The following is a 26,531-nucleotide window of genomic DNA, read 5'->3' as shown; positions in this document are numbered from 1 at the left end:
ATTGGGTAGTCCTCCAGGGCTACATTGTAATATGTTGTAGATTTGCACTCTTTAGGTCTCAATAATGACATTAGAGGTCTGATACCTAAAAAAAGGTGACAGACGTTGGGGAGAAATAGAGGGAAAAAAAAGGGCACCCATAGTGTGCAGACCAGCAAAAATGAGAATAGAATCTGTGATAATGTCCCATGTATTGTACACATTGTCGATGATATTGTAGACAATATTCTAAATACTCATTAACTATTATTTCACTCTTTTAGAACCAAAAGTAAGACAGACAAAAAAAAGCGTTGTATACAACTGTTGTATTGTTCAAAAAGTTCATACTTAGCTGTTAGTGGCCGAGACCGATGTTCCGTGCGGAGATCGCCACTTTTTTTTTTTCTCCGAAAGTCTTTCGATTCCAACACACGTCAGGACAAAACACATTTGTTTTGTTTGAATATCAACATGGCACCAAAACGTACCCACGACGGCGATGCTGCTCCAGCATCCAAGGGCGATCCCGCGATCAAGAAGCGCAAGGGTTTTAGCGTTGGACCCGCCAACCTACCAGATGGCACATATCGTCGCAAGAGTGAGCATGCCCGAAAGCTATGCCTCGAATGAGACTAACAAACAATTAACAACAGCCCAAAAGATCAAAAATGACTTGATTCACAAAGCCAAAGTGAAGAAGGCCTATGCCAAGATCAAAGCCGAAGAACTTGCCATCGCCCCCAGGAGATCCGTGTACGATACCGCCGAGGCAGACGAAATAGCAACTGGCAAGGACGAGGAAAATGCCGGTGAAGACACAACAACTCTGGAACTTCATCCGGATCGCATAGCCATGTTGAACGAGCCCGAGGCCGAGCCGGCACCTGCACCTAGACCAGAACGGCGCCCACGAGGCGAGGGCAAACAGAGAGAGCGCCGGCCAAAGCCTTCTGCATTCTCAAGGGAGATGGAGTTTGCAGAGCAGCGGAGGAAAGCGGAGGAAGCACGACAGAAGGATCGTGAGGCGAAACAAAATGAGCGTGAGAAACTATTGCGCGCGAAGCGGCCGGACCAGTTTGGGAAGAGAAGATTAGGCAGAGAGAGCAATGCGCTGCTTAGTCGCGTGCAGCGGATGGTTGGTCAGAATTAGAGAGGAAAGGCAAGAACTACACATGATGTGGACTATGTTTTCATGATACCCGGTTGGATATTAAAAAAAGAAAGAAATTCAAAGCATTCAATATTCGATTCTTTAACTGTCTTGCTAAAATCATGTCGCGGCCGCAGCGGAAGGCTTGGAGGCTCCTCCACTATTTCCACCACCGCCGCTTCTCGGCTTTTTGAAACAAGCAAACTCGCCCTTCGTCCGATCTCTGAGCCGTTTTAGGATAACTCGCATTTCTCCTAGTTCGGCCTTCAGTTTCGTGCGAGCCTCGTTTGTGGTACGGCAATCTAGCTCGACGTAGATCTGGCTTTGTACATTTGATGCCTCCTCAGTAATGTACGCGGAAAGAGTCTGTGCAATGAACTCGGTGTCCAAGGTAGCTTGCATCAAAGCTGCTAGCGAGAAGGAGGACCGAGCACGGAAGGCATCAAGTAATGACGAAGAAATTTGAGAAAGGAGATGTGTTAACACGGTGGCCAGCAGCGAGGAAGGTGAGCTTGACGCAGCGCGACTAGCATCCGGTGACACAGTAGACGGAATTGTTGTGGAGATCTCTGTGTGGACCAGCACCATGGTCAGCATGGTGTTGTAGACATATGGGCGGACTTGCTCCGGCCTGTCAACAGACGGCTCCCAATCCGGAGATGAAATGCCAGTGGTGATTGTTTTGTTCAATAAGGTAGTAGTCGGGGTGATATATGACTGGAATAACCTGTCTTCAATCTGGCTTAGCACGTCCCGGACGGTCTTGGCCTCTTCCGTTAGCTTCACTGAGAAGGATGTCTCAAAGTTCGAGATAAGCTGAGGGACATGGTCGGCCTGTAAAGCCTTGAGATTTGAAAGTGTAAGAAGGATCCGAACATTCTGTTTATGTGATCAGTTATGTAGATATCACATCGAATTGGACCGCCACTTACCCGATTCCAAGAATCGACTGAATCAGCCGAGAGAATCGACAACGCAGCGTCAGTCGCTTGGCTTGTCATTGCTGGTCGAGCAATAATCCATTCATTTTCTTCATCTACTGTTGTCAGGCGCTCGGCGTTTTCGACCAGGCCGCTTAACGCTTTGTAAACACTCGATACGAACTGAGAGCGGACCATTTGAAGCAGTTTCGCAGGCGGCTGAGTGACAACATCCACGGAACCTGGCTTTGCCATGGCCTCCGAAATGTAAAGGATTTTTTGCATGCCTCCAAGGACAGCACTCTCAAAAGCCACAAAGAACCCGGGCATCTTAGTCAAATCACGCTTCTCTGAATCGCGTGTCCAGTCTTCCAACATTTTGCAGATCTCCGCATCTTTACTCCAGGCAGCACACGCCACACGTGCACATCGTTCCCGGGCAATGCTGACAAGGGTTTTGAGGAGGTCATAGGTTTTTCCAGAGCCACCAATCGGCCTTAGGGCTGCCATTTCACTCGCCGCGGTGCCCACAGTGGTGAGGAATTTACTCAGATAATGCACTCCACTGAGAGAATTGGAAAATGGTGGCCAGAATGCGAAATCCTCCCAGTGCTCTCCAAGCTTTGGGGGAGGATATGGCAGGTTCTTCGGATCCAGCTTGAAGCGGGACTCTGTTGGCGTAATACCCCTCGACTCTGGGGTTGATGGACTTGCCGGGATTGGCGAGAAGAGTAGGGAGACATCCTCGGTTGGGGGTTCCGTGAAGAGGGCCACGACGTTCTCTCGGATGATATTGACCAACACTGCAATGCCCATCTCTAGTTCCTTAATATTGTCGTCTGAAAGGTGGTGGTGTTTGCGACTCTCCCCTTCAAAACCGGCGGGCAGAAGCCGTTGTCGATTGCCATCAATAAATGATTGTGCGACTTCCCAGAAATCCAACACTTCGCCCAGTAAACCACTTTGCGAGGATAGGAGTCGGGTTAGGAAAGTTTGTATGCATTCCCACAACTCAATGACTTGATCCGTGTCTAGTCTTCCTGGTATTTCGACCGCACCGTCTCGAGGTGCCAGGCGGAGATAGGATGCCGTAGCCTGTGGAGTTGGTCTCTCTCCGCCAGCAAGTCTTCTTCTTAGAATTTCAATTTCGACCTTGCATCGGTCACAGAACCCTGTGATCTTTGTCTTCAAGAATTCATAACGACTCTGAAGCCATATCCAGATAGGGTTGTCTTCGACGCCTAGTTCCAACAATGCCCCGATCAACTCCATGTGTTCTTCCACAGGTCCCAAGGCTGTGCTTGTAGTCGATGTGGTGGGGGCATCGGCAAGACGCCTCCAGAGATCACGCTTAAAGTCGTGGATTTGGTGGTCAACGTCCATCCACATCCGGCCCATAGCCAAAATGGTATGTGTCTCAGAGTCGTTTAGATGTCGGCGGGAGGTGGATGCCTGCTCTGCGATATTTTTCGCCCGATTGGCGAGTGTCCTTGCTTTGGTATACTGCTCAAAGACAGCATCGTAGTCACGTTGCTGGATGGACTTGGACAAGTGGCTTCCAATTTCATAGACATCGCGGTGTTTCTCCATAGTCTCCACCACCGACTTCAGTACCTGCTCTCGTTCCCGACCCCCAAGAGCCGGCCCCCACACCTCCTCGGCCTTGACAGAAGCTTCAACCAAAGGACCTCTAATACCCTTCATGCCGAACTCGCTCTCCTTGACCAGAGCGGTCTTCTTGGCAACCACTGGGGCGGGAGATACGCTCCGGTGCTGACCTGAATAGCTCCGGAAATGTCCTGACCTGCGGGGACTCAGACGCGGGTCCTTATCAACGCCCTGGTTTCTCATCTCGGTGTAGACGCTATCGATAGTTGCCTTGGCACGCACGAAACGCTCAAAATTGGCTTCCACCAGCACTTTCAGTGACGCCGACTTCTGGTCGATGGAATGCGACAAGTTATCCAGGCCGCCCATCAGTGATTCGATAGAGGCTGAGTGATGCGCCTGTGATAGGAATAGTGCGGGCGAGAATGATGTCGATGACAGCAGGTACCGTGATTTGCCCTCTTCCTCCAATGGCACACCTCGCTGCTTGAGAATCCGGAGAACGCTGTCGCTTGTACCCAAGGGATCGGGCTCATCTTCCCGCGCATTGTCTCTGCCCTCCTTCCCTCTTCGTGAACCAAACTTGCCTCTCCAATCACTGGTACTGCGTTCGAGAGCTATGTATCGGGACTTGCGTGGACGGGAGTCTGTTCGCTGAACTGGCTGTTCTTCTGGCTCATCGGCCACGTCTAAAGATGCCGGCCATTCCTCGGGGAACTCGGAGGGTAGGTTGTAGTGGCTTGCGACGTCGAGGTCCGCCATTATTGCCAGGTGTGCAGTAGCTAGGACGAATTGAAATACAAAGGAGAATCAGGGTGGTCTCTCTGCAGGTGACCGAGATCTGATAGCAGAACCCTAATCAAATGCTGAGACCCTATAGCTGGTAGTCAAGAGTGGACACCAGGTCAAAGAGTGGACTCGGGCCGGGGGGGAAATGAAACCACCAATGCGGTCTGAGGGTCGGTCGGATCGGTGCGGCGCCGAGAGATTTGATTCTTTCTCCCCTTCTCCTTCTTTCATTCCTCCCCCTCACCACCTCTAATCTTCTCCCCAAGAAATTGAAGGGATCTTTCAAGATGATCGCTGCCCGGAACTTCTCTGTCGCTCGCCAGTGCATGCGCCCGTCCCGCGTGGCCCCCCGATTTGCTGCTCCCATCGCGCAGGTACCAACCCCCTCAAGACAACTCAGTCGCTATCAATGCTCAATTGACTAAATTTCGACCTTTTAAACAGATCCGCTTCTACGCCAGCCCTGCACAGGAGGCTGTTGCCAAGTTCAAGGGTCAGAAGGGTCCTGATGTACGTTTTTCTCCCACCCGAACCCGTTTTTCTCCTCTATGCCGGTGCCAGCCGCGCAGCCCACACCGACCATAAATCGAGAACATCACCAAGTGTATAATTATGACAATGCTAATTGATCCTTTGAAATAGGGCAAGTACACTGTTACTCTGATTGAGGGTGATGGTATTGGTCCTGAGATCTCTCAGTCCATTAAGGACATCTTCGAGGCCGCAAAGGTAGCGATTTCGCAACAAGTCAACTCTGCAACACGATCAAAATACTAAGTCAATAATAGGCCCCCGTCAAGTGGGAATCCGTTGATGTCACCCCTATCCTTAAGGATGGCAAGACCGCCATTCCCGACGATGCCATTGCCAGTGTGCGCCGCAACTACGTCGCTCTCAAGGGTCCTCTCGCTGTATGTTCCGGCCTCAAATTCCCTACATATATCCCGCATCTGGACTGCGATACTAAACTTCGCTTTTCCAGACCCCCGTTGGCAAGGGTCACGTCTCCCTGAACCTGACTCTCCGCCGTACTTTCAACTTGTTCGCCAACCTGCGTCCTTGCCGCTCCATTGCTGGCTACAAGACCCCCTACGACAACGTCGACACTGTTCTCATCCGTGAGAACACCGAGGGTGAATACTCCGGTATTGAGCACGTTGTCGTCGACGGTGTCGTGCAGAGCATCAAGCTCATCACCCGCGAGGCTTCCGAGCGTGTCCTCCGTTTCGCCTTCCAGTATGCGCAGTCCATCAACAAGAAGAAGGTCCGCGTTGTCCACAAGGCCACCATCATGAAGATGTCCGACGGTCTGTTCCTCAACACCGCCCGTGAGATCGCCAAGGAATTCCCCGATATTGAGTTCGACGCTGAGCTGCTGGACAACTCATGCCTGCGTATCGTCACCGACCCTACCCCTTACAACGACAAGGTCCTCGTCATGCCCAACCTGTACGGTGACATTCTGTCCGATATGTGCGCCGGTCTGATCGGTGGTCTCGGTCTCACCCCCTCCGGTAACATTGGTGACGAGTGCTCCATCTTCGAGGCCGTCCACGGCTCCGCCCCCGATATCGCCGGTAAGGGCCTCGCCAACCCCACTGCTATGCTTCTTAGCAGTATCATGATGCTGCAGCACATGGGTCTCCACGACCACGCCAACCGCATCCAGAAGGCCATCTTCGATACTCTCGCCGAGGGCAAGGTAAGCTTTTACAACTATTCCTACAGTTACCGCGCATTACTAACCTCGTGACCTTTAGACCCTCACCGGTGATCTTGGCGGCAAGTCCAAGACCCACGAGTACGCTGGAGCTATCATCAAGCGCCTGTAAATCAAGCGCTGCTGACACTCCTTGTACTATGACCCCCTGATCTATTCCCTTTGTACCCTTCGAACGACATTAGAGCTATAGCGATCGAAATATACCTACTTTTGGTTACCTGGAGGCGCCTGAATCTTAAACAACCTTGAACCTCCTTCAATCATATCTTGGTAGATCGGTATCGTAGATTGATCGGTTCTGCTAGTGTAGCAATAGGTACAAGATGCCTGCATAGTCATACACATCACTAAAACAAAAGAGAACGCCATTCCCCAAACTCCATAGGTATCAAAGTTCAAAGCCCATATCGAAAACTTAGCCATGTTAACGCCGTCGGGCAGTCCTGCGTGTCGCAGTGCCAGTCGATGGCCTGCTATCTTTGGCTTTGGATCGAGATGTCTGCGCTCGGGTGCTCCGTGAACCGCCTTTTTCGCCCTCGCCCTCATCTTCGTCACTAATGCCCTCCTCGCCCTCCTCACCCTCCTCGTCATCCTCATCATTCGCACCAGTGTCTTCTGCCGAATCGCCCCCCTCGTCTGATACTTTGCCTTGACTCCCCGGGCCAATTTCCACCTGCAGCCGAGTTGAGCGTGTTCCACGAGTGGAGGGGCGGGATATGCGACCTCGAGACGGGGCGGGAGAAGACCTTGGTTCTGTGGCGGGTAAGAGGTCAGTTTATGGGTTGTACGCCAGGCTGTAAATCATATCACTCCTTACCATCTGTATCTGCCACTGTGCTTCCTCGTCGCGATCCGCCTGCGCGACTGGCACGACTAGTAACTGGCGACAATGACTCTTCCATCGCCAGCCGCCTTTCAAACATCATATCGCCGTACTCGTCATACGGGAGCTCAAATGTGCAATACATCTCGCCGGATCCTTCGTCGTCTTCGTTGACATCGGTGATCACTGAATCTTCCTGTGAAGGTATCACTAATCAGTAAAATGAACCAGCGCGGACAAAGCATCGATCAATGCTTACCCGCTCGTCAAGAGCTTCCAAGTTGTATAATGAGCCTAGCTTCTTCCAGATCCCTGGAATCCGCATATGCTCTGCTGTGGAGGGTGCGTATCCTTGGCTCTTGAGGTAATCCGAGATTGCGAGCATCCGAAAGTGTTTGTGTAGGCCTATGGACCGAGACGGTTAGCTGCGTTGTGGCTCAAGAGAGATGGGCATCGAACTCACCGACTGGCTTCCATTTTATGATTGCTTTGAGGAGCGCAGTTTCTTGTTCGTCTGTCCAGGGATCTGTGATGAGGTCGTAGTCGGTGTCTGACTTGCCGATGCTGTCGCTTGACGGAGTGTTTGCGCTCGACTCCGCCACAGTATCGTCTTGGGGTGTGGGCGAATGTGCACGCTTGGTCTTTTTTCTTGGAGGCATGGTAGCTTAGGGTGCAATATCTAAGAACCACAGGAAGTAGGAAGGATTGAAATTGGAGAGGGGAGGTAATGGTTGAGCTTCGAGTAAGGCGAGGGCACTTTCTGTTATCAAGGGTCTGTGCACGGCGATAGCCATCTCCGTCGCGGGACCTTGGAACTTTCACGCGTTAAACATCTCGCTCATCTGAGCATGGTCTCACTATGGATTGTGATCATGAGCTGGATCCTTTCTCCAGTGAAAGCCTCTGGAGACTATCCAAATTCAGCGTAGAAGCTCTACAGCCATTGGGATCGCTACCATGGAACACCACTCTAAGTGGTAAGTGTCAACCGCAGATTCCTTAGAACCTTCAATAACACTGTTTTCCCATAGATGATACTACATCCTGCTTTGAAATATACCCACAGCCCGCAGATAAAATCGACCCTGTATGGAAGCTGGATCTCTTTCCAACCGGCTTGGACAAACCTGAATCATTTACCGACTCGATCATCAATCCCTCCATAGACGGCGAGTCTGACGCCACCCGTGATTCGTTAAGAGACATCTCAGGGGATGAGAACGATCTATGGTCCTTGGATTTACTTCAGGAAGACCCTGGTCAAATACCTCCACAGAAGTCATGGGAGAGATATCAACACAGGTCTTTCCAAGAGCCTGTGTCTGTCTACTTTAGTGAATCTGGCCCAGCGGGATTCGATGCAGTTTTGGCACAGCAATACACCGCAAAGAGAGATGTTGTACCAACTCGAATGGTTCGAACAGATGTGTTCATTCGATCACTGCTTCGTCTTGGGCTTGGCTGGAGCTCTGCATTCTTTCGCTACGAGCAACGAACCAACCAATTTGAAAGACATTTAAAGGATATCCGGGTTTCTGGTATTAGCTCATTGGCATTGGAAAATGTGATTGAATATGTGCTACAATGTGGTACCAATATGCAGCGTATGCGGTTGTTTGCGCAAGACCCGCCAGCCAAATGCAAAGAACTTTCTGCTTTGTTCACATTAAGCAGCACGGTTGCTGTGATAATCTTCAACCTTGAGCAACAGATCTCCAATCAGTCAAAGAATATTGCCTCACTCCTACAAATAAAGGCATTATTTCACCGCTGCGGGGACTTGATAGGTGTCCTGGCAGGTATTGTTGGTGCTGCGCAAAGGGCTGTCTCGGACGCGCAAGTCATGTCAATTGTCATGGAGCGTGCATCCTTTTTTGCCCAGAAGTTTGGCTGGATGGAGAACCTTGTGCATGAGATTGTGATTCGAGTGACTCAGCCATGGTTCAAATTCGTTGAGACTTGGATTGGGCTTAGACCCGAAGACGCAGCTCTGAAAGCATCCATGGCAAGCGGCAAAACGTTCGTCCGACTGAATACTCATGATGCTGTCAAGTTCAAGACTGGGCCAGCACGAATCGACCACACCTACCAAGCGGACCACATGCCGTCTTTCATTCCGGCCGACCAAGCCCGTTCCATCTTTGAAAGTGGTCGAAGTCTTCAGCTTTTGAAACGATCTCACCCTCGTCATCCCATCGCACGGCGTGATGTTCTCTCACGAACTGGTGGCCTTCATCTGCATTGTGCGACCACTTGGGCTGATATTGAGCAAATTCAAACGAAAGCCCAGGAGTACGAGTCAAGGCTCCGCGCTGAGATCAAGAGATATCATAAAGGTGATTTAGGCTTGCAGGATTCGCCATCAAATGTTGTCACCCAAGGTGTCGATCAAATCGCCGACACAGAAGTTACAACGGCAGCCTTTGAACTCTTCGACATAGATGGTGAAAATAATGTTGCAGGGCCGGTCACAGACCAGAAGGCTCTTTCAAAAGATGGTTTTAGGCAACTGATTGATAAAGCCCGAGGGGTTGAAACCGAAAACACCAATGCAGCAAGTTATCTCGGTCCTGAATTGGCATCTGGCCTCCATCTATCTCTCGCACCCATTCTTTCGTCGCAGGCACTTCTAATCGACTACTCTTGCCTGCACCTTCTCTTCAAAGAGCATCGAATTCGCCATCATCTGAACATGCAATGGCGCTTCCAGTTGCTGGGAGAGGGCTCATTTGTCGCCCGCCTTTCTAATTCCCTATTCGACCCGGAAATGGAAAGCGGAGAGCGAAAGGCAGGCAAAGTGCGCAGTGGTGTTGACACCGGTCTACGTCTCGGCAGCCGTGACACATGGCCTCCAGCTAGTTCGGAGTTGCGACTCGTGTTGATTGGCTTGCTGGGAGATTGTTACTTTGGCAGCACAAACACAGAGGATGACGATAAAACCCACATTCAAAAGGATAACGAGTTGCCTGGCGGCCTAAGCTTCGGAATTCGAGAACTCTCAGACGAAGAAATTGAAGGATGTAAAAATCCGAATGCAATAGAGGCTTTGGACTTCCTTCGTCTGCAGTACACGCCGCCAGAAGTCCTTGAATCTCTCATCACTGTTCGCTCTTTGAATAAGTATGATCGACTCTTCAAGCATTTGCTTCGGTTAATCCGCATGGTCTCTGCCGTCAAAGGACTTATCCGGGATTCTACTGCTCGAGTATCTCTAGCAGGAGACACACACAATGTATACCAGAAATTTAGGGTGGATGCCCAGCACTTTGTGCTAGCGGTCAGTGATTACTGCTTCCATATTGGCATCGGATCCATCTGGCAGCGTTTCCAAGACACACTTACCAAGATCGAGCACTGCCTCAACCGCGGTGACATTGATGGTACGATTGAAGCGGCGCACTCGGTACCACGACTTCGCGATTATCACGAAGACATACTGGATCAGATGCTGTTCGCGTTATTCCTCAGCAAGCGCCATGCGCAGGCGGCCAAACTGCTTGAATCCATTTTCGGCACTATTCTCGGCTTCAGCCTTCTATCAAGAGCAGATGGAATCGGGATGCGCAACGAAAGCGAAGGAGCCGTTCTCCACCTGTACCAGTCTTTTAGAAAACAGACCTCCGCCTTTGTCAACTACCTCCGCAGCCTGGAGTCTGGAAAGGCCACTTCGAAATCAATGGCCAAATCAGGGGAATTCTTCTCTTCACGGACAGACCCAACTAGTGTATTTGAGCATCTACGGGTGAGACTAGATGTGAAAAACTACTATTGATCGAAGGAAGCCGTTACTGCACATTCAGAATGTGTAAAGAACAACCTATTGGACCTGACCTAGAGCTTCTATCCCTGTTTTGTGCGTACTGCTTGGACATGTTATGATTTATGATTGACGAGATTCTTCAAAATTCACTTTGTTTCTATGCAAATGAAAGCGCGATGTCTTTATACCTTTCTGGCTCGCATGCTATCTGCCTGATCCTCATTATTAACGTACAGCCCAAACTCCAAACCGCCCGCTCCAAACCGCCCGCACCAAACCTAGAAGAAGTGAAGATCCGACTCGGCCCAGCCTTGGGCAAGAAGAATATTGCGAGCAGACTTCTCCATAGGCCCAGGGCCACAGACCAGAACCATACTCTGCTCTTCTGGAGGCGCATACTCCGCGAGAAGTTCCTCAGAAATGCGGCCCCGACGACCAGTCCAGGTATCAGACCCTTTAGTCAACGTATGCACGACAGTGCATTTCCGAGAATCGGTCTCCACATAAGCATCAAGATCAGAACGACACAAAATATCTTCCTCCTGCCTGTTTCCGTCTAGCACAACACACGTTGTGGGATCTTGCGCGTCTTGCATGACAGCCCGCAGAACCTGGAAAACCGGTGTGATGCCAGTTCCTCCACAGATCATCTTGAAAGAGCGGAGCTGGCGCTCTTTGCCGCTGATTGAGACCCGGCCGTTGCCGAGATATTCAAACCGGCCTGTCGGGCCCTTGCAGTCAATTTCTGAGCCGAGCGGAAGCTTGTCGAGAGCCATGGTCATTTTTCCTCCTGGAATGGTATCCGTTGGGAAGTAGACCTTAATGAGTAACTCCATCTTGCCTATCAGGTTTGTGTCTGACATTGGGGTGTAGGATCTGATGACTGCCTCGTTATTGGATGGGTCTTGGACTTTGATCATCAGATGCTGGCCGATTGGTAGGCCGAGTGTCTGCTTCTTATGTTCTAGGTCGAATACGAATATCCGTGTATCCCAGGACACATCCCTCTTCTCTGTGAGGGTGGCTTTTGTCCATGTTCGCGACTGAAGGAACACTTCACGTGGCTCACCAGAACCCGCGGCTGAATCGCTCTTCAGCGCTTCGAGGGATGCCTTGTCTAATGTGCCAATATGGTAATCCGGCATCATTGCCTTGGCAGTTTCACTGTCTGGGGGAAAGTTAGCAGTGCAATAGTGTGGTGGTATTTTGGTTGTGACTCACGGATTGCAAGGAAGTCTTCGGATACATCCAAACCAGCAGAAGATGTAATACTGATCGCTCCTCCGGGATGACCTTCGAGGAAGCCTGTACCATCATACACTTCGCCATTGACAACAAACCAGGGCTTCTCGCTGGTGCTATTAGCCTTCAGCTCTTGCAAGTCGATTTGTCTGTTCACGCCGTCTTTCTTCATGTTTATTTCCTTCACGGGCTCAGGCTCAACGAGCTCCTCGCCTTCAACCCTTTCACCCCAGTTACCATTGAGCAAGTCACCACCAGACTTCTTGACTCTTTCCATCCACCCTCCGGCTTTGGCTGGGTGTGTGGGATGCTCAAATTTCAATGTATTTCCTTCCTTCGTGATCGCCACTCTGAACCATGGGTTATTCATCATGCCCAGAACAGACCAGTACATGTCACGCGGCATGGCGCTCAGCGCCTCGTCCACTGCACGGACTAGGATTGCATCGCTAGTCTCTAGGTCTGCCACTGGGACATCCAGCGACCAGAAAGACCAGCAGAAAGATGCTTCCCTCCACCACATGTCTACCTTGCCGCCGAACAGGTCGCCGTCAAAGTCGCGGTATTTATCTTCTGCGTATTCGATCTCGGAGAGGCGCCATGCTAGATGATCACAGACATTAGCCACGTTCCATCGTTGAATCCGGGGTATAAATACATTTGCCTCTGTCTAGAGAAATCTCAACCTTTGTTATTCTCCGGCCACCGCCGGCGTATGCATATCCTTTGACTGTATACGTGGGTCCGGCCGTGGATAAATCGATCTCTTCGTCGTGTTGTGGATACACAGCCACCGAATTCACGTTAAGTTCATAGATGGCATATCGCTCATCGGTCCACCACTTGCGATCTAGGGCGGCCATCTCCGGCGACACCATTGTCCTGGCACTGTTAGCAGAAGTCAATGCACGATTGTATAATGAGGGACTTACGGGAGTACTCGGTTATCATTGATATGATACCAGTTATCACTTGGGGCATCAGTCAGAATCAACTTCTTCAACCACTTCACGCTTCGACCTCCGATTTGGCCAGGCACCACTGCTCTCAAAGGACGGCCATGGTCTGGTCGAAGGTCTTCGCCATTCATCTTATGAGCCAACATGATTCCTCGATTTGGGTCCATGGCCCAGTTCAATTTGACTGAAGTTCCATAAAATCCATTCGGCTATATGTGTGTTAGTTTCAGCTCGGGGATAGTTCCTGACACCCTCAGAACATGATATAGGGAAGTCTCACCAGTTTATCAGCACCCTCCATACAGACATATTTCGCTCGTCGAAGTGGCTTCGCACTGCGCAGAATATCCGCCATCATAGGTCCTGTGAATAGCGCCGTCGATAAACCAGCCGGACCCCATGAGAAGCCCTTCGACTTCCGGACTGTATTCTGTTCTTTGCGTCTGTTGCCCGCACAGACGAGTGTGATTGGCGCGGTGATCTGGTTGTACTTCTGAAGCACTTCTCGGAAGTTCAGGACTAATGGTTTCTCAACCAGCCTAGCTCATCCATCAGTTACCCGGGACTGCCAAGTATGGTTTCGATTACACTCACCCTTCTATACTAATTTCCCAATCCGGGATATCCTCATCGCGGACCCGGGGCACTGGCCCGTGGTTCCGAACATAGAACAGGTCCGGGGATGTGAGAAAGCCTTAGGGATATCGACTTAGCTTGTCGGCTTCGGTATAACAGATGGGAATTGATACCATACCTTCTTTATACAATGCTGTCAATGGTGCTTCCACATTGAATGGATGAACTCCCGTCAACCGAATCAATCGTGGATCGCGAGGTACATGGTTATCTGGTGTGCCTTTATCCACATCCAAGATGTCGACGGGGTTCTTTGATAGTGGTGGGAGTGGGATGTCGGGCTCCCCTGGACTTGGGATGATGTCCTCCTCGACTGTGATTTGGCCATTTTTGAAAGAGATTGTCTCGGATTCTGTTATCGTTTGTGTGGTTATGCTGGCCATGATGGTGTTTGTGAGGCGAGGCTCCTACGCTGTTTTGTGCTATCAAATTGTAGGTATATAATAAACAGGGTCGAAATTTCTTCCAGAATAAGACAAGTAACTTGACAAAAACAAAAAAAAAACCTCAAGTAGAATAAATCGAAATAGTTCTTAAGGTGTAGATATCCACATTTGACTGCGAATAGCAGCATTTAGGCCTAAGACCCTCAGCCCCGTCATCCAATATGACCATCAACATAGGACTTTTTAGATCTCCGCGGATTCAAACCTCCCTTCTGATCCACATTCCTCCACAATTTTTCTAATATCAGAATTTCATTAAAAGCGCAGTCATGTATATTGTTCATTCTTATCAGACGTCGAGATAAGCCTGTAACCATACCAGCCAATCACAGTCGACATAAAACCATCATCTCCGCGGAGATCGAACTATCAGGGAGGATATGGGAAGATACGCACCGTTCCTGTTTTTTCCGGCTTCACACTCTGATTAGCCCCCCATTTGTTGATTCGTACGACTCACCATGTAATGTCACAGATCATGTAGTATCAAGCCTAGTAGAACGAGGGATTTAGTTTTCTTAAAATTAGAATGACTGCCGTGTTCCGTTGTCAGTGCTTGTATCATACTCTCACATTGTTCAGTCTCAGCCATGCCTGTACTGGATGGACTACGATATGGGGAGCCAGTTGATGGCAGTCCCAGTCCCGCGAACCATGTCCAGCGCCAGAAGATTGTCATAGTTGGGCTTGGAATGGTGGCTATTTCACTCATGTAAGGGATTTCAACAACGGACATGAAAAATCCCTCTAACAACAACCAGTGAGAAGATTATCAAGCAGGATACACAACAAAAATACGACATTCTCGTCATCGGTGAAGAGGCCCACGTAGCATACAATCGTGTTGGGCTTTCGACGTTTTTCGAACATCGCAAGATTGAGGATCTATACCTCAATCCAACGGAATGGGTAAGCCACCCAATTATCCAAGAATGAAGAAAAGACAAGCCCTAATAAACAACTCTTATTAGTATGAGTCGTTCAAAGAACGAGCCTTCGATCACCACCTCAACACACGAGTAACATCAATCAACCCCACGGGCAAAACCGTCCAAACATCCACCGGTGTCACAATAAACTATGACATCCTCGTCCTCGCAACAGGCTCTGATGCCACTCTCCCAACACACACACCCGGTCACGATGCCAAAGGCGTCTTCGTATATCGAACTATCTCAGATCTGGAACGTCTCATCGACTTCGCAGCTCAGCATAAGGGCGAAACCGCTGTCACAGTCGGAGGCGGACTGCTAGGCTTAGAAGCCGCGAAAGCCATGACAGATCTGGAGGACTTTGGAAATGTCAAATTGATCGATCGGAATAAATGGGTCCTAGCGCGACAACTTGATGGAGATGCGGGGACGTTGGTCACTCGCAAGATCCAGGAGTTAGGACTTGATGTTCTCCACCAGAAACGGGTGAAGATTGTTCATACCGACGACGGGAATAATGTGATTGGCATTACTTTCGAGGATGGTGAGAGGATTGAGTGTTGTTGTATTTGTTTTGCGGTATGTGTCCTTGTTCCTTGGCTTCTGGTGATGGATGTACTGACTGGGGTTTAGATTGGAGTTCAACCTCGAGATGAACTTGGTCGAGACATTGGAATCCAGTGTGGTGAGCGCGGAGGATTTGTGATCGATGAAAGGTTTGTCTATCAATCCTCTTGAATGATCTGCCATCTAACTTGCATAGTTTGCAAACCTCGATCCCAGATGTCTACGCTGTCGGAGAATGTGCAAGTTGGGAGAACCAGACATTCGGAATCATTGCTCCAGGCATTGAGATGGCCGATGTGCTTGCTTTCAATCTGACCAACCCAGACAAGCAGCCTAGAAGTTTCACACGGCCGGATCTCAGCACAAAGTTGAAGCTGCTCGGAGTTGATGTCGCTAGTTTCGGTGACTTCTTTGCCGACAGAGATGGGCCGAAGTTCCTTCCCGGTGCTCGACCTTCCACTGTTCCTGGCCTGGGCGGTGATAATTCAAGAGATGAACCCCCTGTCAAGGCCTTGACATATAAGGATCCCTTCAGTGGTGTGTACAAGAAGTACTTGTTTACCATGGACGGCAAGTTCTTACTTGGTGGCATGATGATTGGAGATACAAAAGACTATCTGAAGTTGAACCAGATGGTTAAGCTCCAGAAAGAACTCGAGGTTCCTCCAAGTCAATTTATCCTTGGTGCCCAGAATGGCGGGGAGGAAAATGCAGATGACCTGTGAGTATCGTTAGCTCTGCTATTTGGAAAATACTCTAATCCATCCCCGCAGTGATGACAGCACCCAGATTTGTTCATGCCACAATGTCACCAAGGGAGATGTGGTCGAGAATGTGAAGAACGGCACATGCACAACCATTGCACAGGTCAAGTCATGCACAAAAGCAGGAACAGGCTGTGGTGGTTGCATGCCTCTTGTTCAGTCAATTTTCAACAAAACAATGCTCGACATGGGTCAAGAGGTATCAAACAACCGTAAGTATCAGCTTGTCCTAGTACTCGCTCGTGCCACCACTAACATTCTCAGTGTGCTCACATATCCCCTACTCTCGAGCCGATCTATACAATGTTGTGGCCATCAAACAACTGAAATCCTTTGTCGACATCATGAAAGCCGTCGGAAAGAAACCAGACTCTCTTGGTTGCGAACTGTGCAAGCCCGCGATTGCATCCATTCTGTCCAGTCTGTTCAATCCTCACATCATGGACAAGGGAGTCAACGACTTGCAGGAAACAAACGACAAATTCCTCGCCAACATTCAAAGAAACGGCACATTCTCTGTGGTCCCCCGAATTCCAGGTGGTGAAATAACGGCCGATAAGCTCATTGCTATCGGATCCGTAGCCAAGAAATACGGTCTTTATTGCAAAATCACCGGTGCCCAGCGCATCGACATGTTCGGTGCTAAGAAGCAGGATCTTCTGAATATCTGGACGGAACTTGTGGATGCGGGTATGGAGAGTGGACACGCCTATGCAAAGGCTCTTCGAGCGATCAAGGTATGTTATTCCAATTACACGTCTTCTTTTAAGAGAAGACCAGCTGACAGTGAATGTCCAGAGTTGTGTTGGAACCACATGGTGTCGCTTCGGTGTCGGTGACAGTGTCGGCATGGCAATTCGCCTGGAAGAGCGATACAAGAGTATTCGTGCACCACACAAGTTCAAGGGAGCTGTATCTGGCTGCGTGCGAGAATGTGCCGAAGCCCAAAACAAGGAGTGAGTGCAAAAATATCCCACAATGGTTAAGAAAACACCCATAGCTAACAACTACCAGCTTTGGACTCATTGCTACCGAAGTTGGGTTCAACATCTTTGTTGGAGGCAACGGAGGTGCAAAGCCAAGACATGCCGAATTGCTTGTTACAGACGTACCAGCAGATATGGTGATGCCCATAATCGACCGCTACTTGATTTTCTACATCCGCACCGCCGACAAACTCCAACGAACAGCACGATGGATCGAAAATCTCCCCGGCGGAATCAAATACCTCAAAGAAGTGATCGTGGATGATAAACTCGGAATCTGCGCCGACATGGAAAGGCAAATGCACGAACTCGTCGATAGCTATTTCTGCGAGTGGACCGAGACGGTCAAAGATCCCAAGCGCCGAAAGGTCTTCCAGCAATTTGCAAACACAGACGAAACTGTCGACACAGTCGAAGTCGTCCAAGAGCGATCTCAGCAACGACCCACATACTGGCCCAAGGACTCTGCCGAGCGGGAAGATTTCAAAGGCCACAAGTGGTCAAGCGTCTCCTGGCAGCCAGTTGTCCGAGCCGATCATTTCTCCGACGAGCCACCTCAGGTCTCATCGGCGAATGTCAAGCGCGGCGACACGCAGCTTGCTGTCTTTAAGATCAAGGGCAAGTTCTATGCGACGCAGCAGATGTGTCCGCACAAGCGAGCTTTCGTTCTTTCTGATGGTCTTGTTGGTGATGACGATGCTGGAAAATACTGGGTGTCGTGTCCGTATCACAAGCGCAACTTCGAGCTCAATGGGGAGCAGGCAGGTCGGTGCTCAAATGATGAGAGCATGAATATCGCTACGTTCCCTGTTGAGGAGAGGGATGATGGCTGGGTGTATATCAAACTTCCGCCGATAGAGGAGTTGGATTCAATTTTGGGGACGGAGAAGTGGAAAGTTCGTAAGGGCGAGGCGGATGATCCTTTCCATAAGGTTGATAAGAAGTTCAAGGGTATGAAGGGGAAGAAGGTTACTGATGGGTTCTTGACTCGTGCACCAGCGGTGCAGCCAGCCAAGACGATTGATTGGTAGTTGTTATGTAGCATGTCGATTTCTTTAGAATTTTGTGATGGAGCAGGTTGGCGTATGGGATCGAGATAATTAATGGCCTTATGAGAACATTTGAGAATATATGAGCTTTACATGAACTTCTTTTATTATTTCTTCCCTCAAACAATGGAAGATCAGATCTATGTAGATATTGCCAAAGCCGAGTATATACCATGGTCTTAAATCATATAAGATGCTTGTTCAGATGTAGATCATTATAGGGAAGATCTCATGTTACGATATATGAAAAACTGTGACCTCAATACATATCTACAGGCATCAATTGGATCATCTACCACGGGGCCTTCTGTTAGATAGATCTTTTGATTCTAGGTTATTATTCATTTCTCTAGCTTTTTTATCAAAAGGTTCAAATCCAGTCTCTGGTGAAGAAACCTGTTTTCTTACTTCCACGGCATTGGAGATATTAAGCAACAATGGCCACGGATATTTTCGCACCACCCCTATGGATAGTGTCCTAAGTGATGATGTTGGATGTCTGTTTACCCCCCGACATAACTAATATACTACATATGTAGGTTATTCAGCGGATGCACAAACCTTCCTTGGAACCTTGGAACTGCTATCCGGACTATCCATGGATTTTAAGCTTGGAAGGTTATTCGCACAGTCAACGTCGAGATCTCTTATCTCGGTATCCCGTGGAGATAGAACTTCGCACATATGTTGTACTAAAAATATGCAAAAAAAAAAGACCCATCTAGACTGATTGTTAGGAAGTCTTTGCGTTACTATCCTGAAGACAGAAGCCCTAATTTTGACGTGGACGATACGGAGTACAGAGTACCAGATCTTGGTTCATCCAGGTTCACCGTAAGGGCTCCAGAATCAACTGGAGCTACTAGGTTTAAGTATTTCCGCGGAGCTCCTGGTGTCAGATCGACATTAATGCAAAGACCCGCTGGGCTGAGCTCATCCTTCGGTCCCTATCTCGGTTGGCTTGGCATCCAATAAGGAGGCTCGCGTTTATCAACGATATGAATTCCTGGCCACCGTAGAGCAAAAGGTCCACCCCCAGATTTGGTCTAATTGTATGATGTAAGTCTGAATTCGTCAATTGAAGCTCCGCGGAGTTACATGAAGTAGATTGGTTCATACCATCAGACTTTCCCTCCAATCATGGCACTTGGCATATTATACATCCTAAACTGTTATAGGTCGTTCTAATGCATACTCTTATCTCTATCAGAAGTATATTGCAGGATACAGAGGATACAGCGGAAGATTCAGGAAGTCTGAGGCAAAAAGTAAGTTTACCATCCAAAGATCTGATGATCCTTGCGGTAACCTTGTCCTTGCGTATCAAATCAGCGACCTGAGATATACTCGGTAGTAACTCTTGACTAACCGTTTTCGACTGACAGCACGTAGCTATCTACGATAATTGGACGACTTGACATACAGCACCAATATCAGACTGATTGTTGTTCCATGTGTCATGACAAGATACATCTGAGATCTATACTTCAGCAAATACAGCATAATAAACGTCTATATAGATACCAAGGTCTATTCATCTTTCAACTTGCATCTTTCTCTTAAATTTCCAAAACAACTCTTGTTTACATTTAATCATAAAGCTATATCAAATTATCTGAGCTTTTTTTTTTACTAGAATATCAGCTCCCGAGCCTCCCTCTACCTCAAACGCTCGACTACACAAAGAGGCCACCAAAATGGCAACCAGCTTTGTTAAACGTCTCTTTGTATCACCGGAAATCAACCCAAGTACCCGCAAAGCCAAGTCTATCCCCGTATTGAACCCCTTCGATCAATATGGACGGGTGTTCTTCTTCTCATGGCTCGGCTTCATGGTGGCATTCCTGTCATGGTACGCCTTTCCACCACTGGTAAGTTCATGATACAATTGCAAAATGTTTGGAATACGAAGAAAAGAACACAGTCTCTAATATCATCCGTCTTCATAGTTGAGTGTGACCATCAAAAAAGATTTGAATATGACACAAGCAGATGTCGCCAACTCAAACATCGTCGCACTTTTAGCAACGTAAGTATCAGACTATGGAATCAATCAAGTTACCCCTCTAACCTCTACAGTCTACTCGTCCGATTTGTTGCAGGGCCACTCTGTGATCGCTATGGCCCGCGTTTGGTCTTCGTGGGACTACTCATTTGCGGCTCCATTCCTACGGCCATGGCTGGTCTGGTCACCGGTCCCAAGGGCCTGATTGCCCTCCGATTTTTCGTTGGAATTCTGGGAGGAACCTTCGTCCCATGTCAGGTCTGGTGCACTGGTTTCTTCGACAAGAGTATTGTCGGTACTGCCAATTCCCTCGCCGGAGGCTGGGGTAATGCAGGTGGAGGTATCACATAGTAGGTGTCCCCCTTTTCTCCTTTTCATCCTATGAATATACTAACAATCAATTCAGCTTTGTGATGCCCGCCATTTACGACTCTCTTGTCCACACCAGCGGCCTCCCTTCTCACAAAGCGTGGCGTGTCGCCTATGTCATCCCATTCATCATCATCACCTTCGTCGCGCTATGCATGTTGTTCCTCTGCGAGGATACACCAACAGGAAAGTGGTCTGAGAGACACCTCTGGGTGAAAGAGTCCAATGGTACCACCGTGGCCGCCGACGGCAACATCGTCGACATCAACTCCGGCACTTTTACTAGCGGAATGACGACCCCCCACAACGCCGCAACAATCGACATCGAAAAGAAAGGCGCCCAGACACCGCAAGTCTCAGACGCCGATACATCCACAATGGGCCAGATGGACCTCTTCAAACAAGAGACAGTCGTCTCTCCAACTCGCCAAGAAGCCCTGAGCGTGGCTCTGAGTCTATCCACCATAGCTCTGGCAATTCCCTACGCTTGCTCATTCGGCTCAGAGCTTGCAGTCAACTCCATCCTGGGATCTTACTACACAGAGAACTTCCCACACATGGACGAAACAAAATCGGGACAGTGGGCTGCCATGTTCGGCCTGCTGAATGTCGTCTTCCGACCCGCGGGTGGTCTATTCGGTGACTTGGTCTACCGGTACACAGACAAGGTCTGGTCCAAGAAGCTTCTGATCACCTTTTTGGGAGTCTCGATGGGAGCTTTCCAGCTTGCGATCGGATTATCGAACCCGTCCACGGAGGCGGCAATGTTCGGTCTTATCGCTGGACTAGCTTTCTTCCTTGAGGCCTCCAATGGAGCCAACTTTGCTCTTGTGCCTCATGTGCATCCTTTTGCTAATGGTATTGTTTCTGGAATTGTTGGTGGTTTCGGTAACCTTGGAGGAATCGTCTTTGCTATTATCTTCCGATACAACGGATCAGACTATGCGCGATCGATGTGGATAATCGGTGTTATATCTTTGGCGGCTAATGTGGCCGTTTCCTGGATTCGCCCTGTTCCTAAGAGTGAGACGCTATCATGAGAGAGATTTTTTGTTCTTTTTATAATTACGGATACCAATTTGATCTACTGCTATTTTGCGATACATTCAAGTCTCTATGTGTAATCCATTGAGGATACTGTATTCTCTAATGCGCTGGGTAATCAATGCCATCTGGGGTCCCTACGCTTGTGCTCTGCGGTATGCAAAACTCTGCTCCTTAAGCACAGTCTAGTTAGATTTAATGTATCCATAGTATTATACGAAAGGGGAGCACTTCCTATGAAATTCTTCGTTTTTTACTTAGAATTAATTGCGAAAAAGCTTTGTATTCACTCTCAACCAAATGCATTTGAATTGAGCAGTTTTGGCCTCCTCATAAATATGCATAAAGAGCTCAGGCCAGCTTAGCGTAATAGTTGACGGCCACTTAAAGCTGAGCACTTGATAGCTGTGTTATTCACTCATATAAAGACCTGTATTCGTAAACATAACCAGATAACTGTTCGATTTGGCTTAAATCGGATTATCTCGGTTTATATAGAAATGAGGCTTAATTGGGCCATGGCGGCCTCTGGGTAAGGGTTCTAAGCAAAGCCATCATCCCCTCCATAGTAGCAGCCATGCTATCAATTCGAGCTTCAAGCCTAGTGATATCTTCTTTTTTGGCCCCAGTTGAGGCCTCGATGGCTGCTCGACTATTCATCATACTAAGAAATATGGCCATTTCTGTGTGTAATGATGGTGAGGCAGGTGCTGGTGAGGGAGTTAGTGGTCGTGACCGGGCGGTTGGACGCTCATTTTCGTCTCTGTAAACGACAACAAAACATCCCAGAGATAGGAATTATAGTTTGCTTCTTGGCTCCATATACAGTGTGAAGTAGTAACATGTCCATTCTTCTAGTCTGCTCTATTCTCAGGGCCCTGTAGAAGTGTCATTTTCTGCAGGAGGGAGTTATAAACATCGCCGGTACGCATTGACTTAATGAGATCGTGGGAACCAGGGCAGTGGATTTGTATGTCAAATTTGCTGAATTGTCGAACTTGGTTGACCAAGTCTGTCGCAATATCTAGCATTGTGGGCGGGCTGAGATCGAAATAGTTAGTTCGGGAATTGTTGATGCCATTGCTTTTCTTCGGATAAGTTGCTGTTGATATCTGGTAGGCTAAGATCGCGGTGATCGGGAGACCTTAAAAGAGCTAGAAAAGAGACCTGCCAGGGGGATCAGTTTTAATAGGGGCACAGTAATTGATTAGGAAGGTGGGGGGCCATCTGGGTAGGAGGGGTTAGGTAAAGCGAAACTACTACGGAGTACTTAGTACTATAACTACATCTATGTAGTATGTACTATCTACACCTAGTATGTACTAGTAGTATCATGCTCCACATGTTTTAATCATGTGCTATGACCGTATGCATTCAAGCTCCAGCCTCCATGCATGTGGATAGATGCCAAGCTCTCCCCGGGTTAGCGCACTCCGAGTGCGGGTTGAAGCTAGAGCGAGAGGGGCATAAAAGGCAAGTTGATTTCCTCGGTTTCTTTCTTACATTCTGCTCCAATTCCAAAGGTTCGAAGCTAAATTCAATTTCTATATTGAACATCTCGTCATGGCTCAACCTCAACCCCGCCGCTTCGCCCAGATCGTGCACCTCAAGCCCTCCGCTGTTGCAGCGTACAAAGAGTGTCACGCCAATGTCTGGCCTGAGATTCTTCAAAAGATCAAGGAGTGCAACATCGTAGACTGTAAGTTTCAAGGCCAAAATTAAGTTTGAACATACTGCATGTTCAAACTGGCTGACATGGTGTATTTGCGCCGATCCAGACTCAATCTACTTCGATAACGATCGGACTTTATTCGCGACCTTCAAGTATGTCGGCACAGACATCGAAGCTGATATGGAGAACATGCGATCTTTGCCGAAGATGAGAGAGTGGTGGGCTATGACTGATGAGATGCAGGTATGTTGAGAATTTAGCACAACCCGAGGGATACAGACGCTAATCTAAAGCACCTGGTATTAGGAGAGCCCTATTCCCGGAGCAGTGGGTAGTGCGGAAGGTCCAGGGTGGTGGAAGCCCTTGGAGGAAGTGTTTCACACAGACTAAATCTTTCAGCCATTGCGAAGATTGCTGGACTTGTACATAGCAACAGATTCTCTGTCAAACAGTCGATCATCGGAAAAATTGATCAATCTTTCTTTGCTTCACATCATGCGCGGCGGTTCCAACGCCACCTCTAGTTCGATGAAGATTGGCAAGATGTTTCTTGTCGTCAATACCCAGGACAACAAATGCGAAGTTTGGCATAACATTAGGCAGCATGGCCCTTTCTGTCGGGTGTGGGGTAATAAGTATCGTCATGTAGCCGGTGTTTGACCAGACAGGCTTCGTATGATGCGTGGTCATGTTGGTGTCACAAATTCCGGGAGCGACTTTGGTGTCTGCTGGGTTGAAGATCTCAATAAAATATGACCATAGCTCTTGGAGGATAATGCCGTGGGCAACGACTGCAATGTTTTGTCGGCCGTGTGGGTCACGTATCAGTATTGGAAGCAGGAGTTCGTCGAAAAAGCTTTTAGCTCTCTTTCTCATCGACGCTTTTGTCTCAGGGAGGACCCAGTCTCGCGGCCTGGACAATGGAGGAGGGGTTTTCCAGAAGCAGCCTTCCATCGATCCGTAATCTTTCTCTCTTAAGTTCGGAGTCAATTTCGGTTGCAAGGGTGTTTCACCAGCGGATGAAACTTGTGCACGGCAGACCCCCTCGGCTGTGATACTTGCCCGGCTCAGATCTGAAGAGAACACCGTCGTGAATTTAGTTGAATTGGAGACGAAATGCTGAGCAAGGCAATTGATCTGAGTCATCCCATGGTTGGTTAGTGCCGAATCGGTGGTGCCGGCCCTATCACACGAAGTCAGAGTCCAGTGGGAACTCCAATCCAGAAATATGGGTTCCTACAGGACTTTTCCAACGTTATGTATTGTTTCCCCATGGCGGATTAGATATAGCTGCATTGCGAGATAAGATGCTGGTAAAGTTGAAGCAAGCGGGGAGAGGTTTGTATTCTGGGAGATTGAAGAAGCTGAAGAATTTAGGGAAGGAAAGGCCTATATGATTAAGGTCCTAGAAACAAACATTGTGGTCTCAAGGCCATCAACAAAGAATATTATGAGAGTTGTGTTGGAAACAAGTTGGCCATGACACGCACTCTCAGAACGCTAGCCCTTTTGGGAAATATCTGGTGCCTCAGGATTCAGGGAATATTTTAGGGCGACGAATGGGTATATTTAGTCCCTGTCTACCATTTAGTTCGAATTTACTCGAATTTACTCAAATTTACTGACCTTCCGCTACCCCAAAATGTACAAATCTGCCCATGGTAAAAAAACCACAAAGTTGTACCTAGGTAGATAGTGGCATAGTTAGGTGATTTTTAGTATAGCCGCCCCATAACCGCCCCCTTATAACACCAGCTGGACATTCTACACTCGCTTAATACTATTAGTCATCCAATGTAATTATCTACCTACCTGTAGGTAGATACATAGGTATATTTCTGTCGATTATTAATCTCATACTAGTTACGGAAGGCGGTACTACCAGGTTCCGGGATGGCCAAAGAGTCACCTTTTCGGATGGCCGGTACCACAGTTTCCGATCCGTTCAAGCCCATAGGAAATGATAATAAGGATTTAAGAACGTGGTTTATCTCATTCAAGATTTATATCGACTACTTTGGTTTACATTTGCTATATACGCATAATTCTTCGTTTCTGCAGAATCATGTCTGATTTAACACAGAGTCCATCGAATCTACCACTGGTAGCGAAGTCTGCCATCGTTACTGGGGCTACTCGTGGCATAGGGCAGGAAATCGCCCGACAGCTTGCCATTCTCGGGGCAAATGTTGCTTTGGTTTACGTTTCAAGTAATTCTAGATCAACAGCGCTCGAAATGGTTGACGAGTTCACAACCCAAGGTCGGAAATGCTGCGCAATTCAAGCTGATCTATCATCGGGGACCTGTGGAGAAGCAATTGTCACACAGGCTCTTCAAGGTCTCGGGGTTGAGACCATCGAACTCTTGATTAATAATGCGGCTATTGCCCAAACACCCGCCATTGTTGAAGAATCGTTGGACCAAGATGAATTTGAAAAGTAAGTTATTTTGTCCACGACCTTTGGGGGAATCCGAATATTGCTAACGAGACTAGGATCATGCATATCAACGTACGGGCTCCTATCCTTTTGGTCCAGGCGCTGCTTCCGCACCTGGGATCGCAGGGGAACAGAATCATCAACATGTAAGTAATCTTGACCCGCTACCTTCCTGTGATCTCAACCATTGACGTTCATTCCAGTTCCTCAATTGGTTCTAGGTTAAATTTTCCAGGATATGGTGTTTATGCAGCAAGCAAGGCCGCTTTAGAGTCTCTGACTCGTACTTGGGCTCGAGAACTTGGTGTCAAGTATCATCTCACTTGTAACGCCGTTTTGGTAGGACCCACAGCGACACCCGACGCCCCCGATAGTGAGGCAAGGAGCGCTGCTAAAGGGCTTGCTACCGCAGAGCGAAGACTCGGGACACCTCGAGACGTTGCCGATGTGGTCACCTGGCTGTCGGGAGAAGGTTCTCGGTGGGTCAATGGTGATTTGATTGGGTCTAACGGGGGGGCTTTTATGCTATAATTCTCTCTGCCTACTTCGATGTAGTACTGCCTTAACAGTTTGCCACGGTCAATTCGGATTATAATAGAACTTTATATACATATTATTACCTCGCTAGATTGACGGCTAACGATGCTAGAAACGACAACCTTTCAA

At 48.5% G+C, this 26,531-nt stretch overlaps 11 protein-coding genes across 11 annotated transcripts; 7 read left to right on the top strand and 4 right to left on the bottom strand.

Annotated features, from left to right (window-relative positions):
• Window positions 1-322: 322 nt before the first annotated feature.
• N7455_006516 (uncharacterized protein) lies at window positions 323-1,220 on the top strand. The gene is made up of 2 exons (XM_040956874.2): window positions 323-580; window positions 636-1,220. The coding sequence occupies exons 1-2, from the start codon at window positions 454-456 to the stop codon at window positions 1,130-1,132; spliced, it is 624 nt and encodes a 207-aa protein (XP_040812566.2). The 5' UTR covers window positions 323-453; the 3' UTR covers window positions 1,133-1,220.
• Window positions 1,221-1,252: 32 nt separating this feature from the next.
• N7455_006515 (exocyst subunit SEC5) lies at window positions 1,253-4,422 on the bottom strand (the record flags this gene model as incomplete). Its single annotated transcript, XM_040956910.2, has 2 exons — window positions 1,253-2,011; window positions 2,065-4,422. The coding sequence occupies 2 exons, from the start codon at window positions 4,420-4,422 to the stop codon at window positions 1,253-1,255; spliced, it is 3,117 nt and encodes a 1,038-aa protein (XP_040812676.2).
• Window positions 4,423-4,523: 101 nt separating this feature from the next.
• Window positions 4,524-6,437, top strand: N7455_006514 (isocitrate dehydrogenase (NAD(+)) IDH2; the record flags this gene model as incomplete). Its single annotated transcript, XM_040957036.2, has 7 exons — window positions 4,524-4,543; window positions 4,619-4,823; window positions 4,894-4,959; window positions 5,092-5,178; window positions 5,238-5,360; window positions 5,432-6,151; window positions 6,210-6,437. The coding sequence occupies 7 exons, from the start codon at window positions 4,524-4,526 to the stop codon at window positions 6,279-6,281; spliced, it is 1,293 nt and encodes a 430-aa protein (XP_040812632.2). The 3' UTR covers window positions 6,282-6,437.
• A 159-nt stretch (window positions 6,438-6,596) lies between these two features.
• Window positions 6,597-7,654, bottom strand: N7455_006513 (EAF7 family protein; the record flags this gene model as incomplete). Its single annotated transcript, XM_040957015.2, has 4 exons — window positions 6,597-6,925; window positions 6,990-7,191; window positions 7,255-7,400; window positions 7,459-7,654. 4 exons carry the CDS (start codon window positions 7,652-7,654, stop codon window positions 6,597-6,599), a joined length of 873 nt encoding a protein of 290 aa, XP_040812637.2.
• A 200-nt stretch (window positions 7,655-7,854) lies between these two features.
• N7455_006512 (tubulin gamma complex associated family protein) lies at window positions 7,855-10,767 on the top strand (the record flags this gene model as incomplete). The annotated part of the gene is made up of 2 exons (XM_040956928.2): window positions 7,855-7,972; window positions 8,027-10,767. 2 exons carry the CDS (start codon window positions 7,855-7,857, stop codon window positions 10,765-10,767), a joined length of 2,859 nt encoding a protein of 952 aa, XP_040812532.2.
• Window positions 10,768-11,033: 266 nt separating this feature from the next.
• On the bottom strand, window positions 11,034-13,975 carry niaD (nitrate reductase NiaD; the record flags this gene model as incomplete). Its single annotated transcript, XM_040956925.2, has 7 exons — window positions 11,034-11,923; window positions 11,977-12,600; window positions 12,656-12,879; window positions 12,930-13,165; window positions 13,237-13,495; window positions 13,551-13,650; window positions 13,711-13,975. 7 exons carry the CDS (start codon window positions 13,973-13,975, stop codon window positions 11,034-11,036), a joined length of 2,598 nt encoding a protein of 865 aa, XP_040812623.2.
• A 653-nt stretch (window positions 13,976-14,628) lies between these two features.
• Window positions 14,629-18,318, top strand: niiA (nitrite reductase niiA; the record flags this gene model as incomplete). Its single annotated transcript, XM_040957020.2, has 9 exons — window positions 14,629-14,750; window positions 14,800-14,947; window positions 15,010-15,549; window positions 15,604-15,686; window positions 15,734-16,258; window positions 16,311-16,513; window positions 16,566-17,038; window positions 17,100-17,257; window positions 17,316-18,318. The coding sequence occupies 9 exons, from the start codon at window positions 14,629-14,631 to the stop codon at window positions 18,316-18,318; spliced, it is 3,255 nt and encodes a 1,084-aa protein (XP_040812512.2).
• A 1,715-nt stretch (window positions 18,319-20,033) lies between these two features.
• N7455_006509 (MFS transporter) lies at window positions 20,034-21,750 on the top strand (the record flags this gene model as incomplete). Its single annotated transcript, XM_040956934.2, has 4 exons — window positions 20,034-20,207; window positions 20,286-20,365; window positions 20,416-20,691; window positions 20,748-21,750. The coding sequence occupies 4 exons, from the start codon at window positions 20,034-20,036 to the stop codon at window positions 21,748-21,750; spliced, it is 1,533 nt and encodes a 510-aa protein (XP_040812606.2).
• A 1,567-nt stretch (window positions 21,751-23,317) lies between these two features.
• Window positions 23,318-23,816, top strand: N7455_006508 (L-rhamnose mutarotase; the record flags this gene model as incomplete). The annotated part of the gene is made up of 3 exons (XM_040956899.1): window positions 23,318-23,453; window positions 23,533-23,669; window positions 23,733-23,816. 3 exons carry the CDS (start codon window positions 23,318-23,320, stop codon window positions 23,814-23,816), a joined length of 357 nt encoding a protein of 118 aa, XP_040812653.1.
• A 66-nt stretch (window positions 23,817-23,882) lies between these two features.
• Window positions 23,883-24,722, bottom strand: N7455_006507 (histidine phosphatase family protein; the record flags this gene model as incomplete). Its single annotated transcript, XM_040957031.2, has 2 exons — window positions 23,883-24,609; window positions 24,667-24,722. The coding sequence occupies 2 exons, from the start codon at window positions 24,720-24,722 to the stop codon at window positions 23,883-23,885; spliced, it is 783 nt and encodes a 260-aa protein (XP_040812562.2).
• A 769-nt stretch (window positions 24,723-25,491) lies between these two features.
• On the top strand, window positions 25,492-26,396 carry N7455_006506 (SDR family NAD(P)-dependent oxidoreductase; the record flags this gene model as incomplete). The annotated part of the gene is made up of 3 exons (XM_040956970.2): window positions 25,492-25,865; window positions 25,922-26,011; window positions 26,069-26,396. The coding sequence occupies 3 exons, from the start codon at window positions 25,492-25,494 to the stop codon at window positions 26,394-26,396; spliced, it is 792 nt and encodes a 263-aa protein (XP_040812529.2).
• Between the last annotated feature and the right edge of the window lie 135 nt (window positions 26,397-26,531).

The sequence above is a fragment of the Penicillium solitum genome, assembly GCF_028829755.1.
Source record: "Penicillium solitum strain IBT 25940 chromosome Unknown utg000004l_segment0_segment0, whole genome shotgun sequence".
NCBI lineage: Eukaryota > Fungi > Ascomycota > Eurotiomycetes > Eurotiales > Aspergillaceae > Penicillium > Penicillium solitum.
The sequence above is the reverse complement of the archived record's forward strand: the minus strand, read 5'-3'. Positions and strand labels throughout refer to the sequence as shown.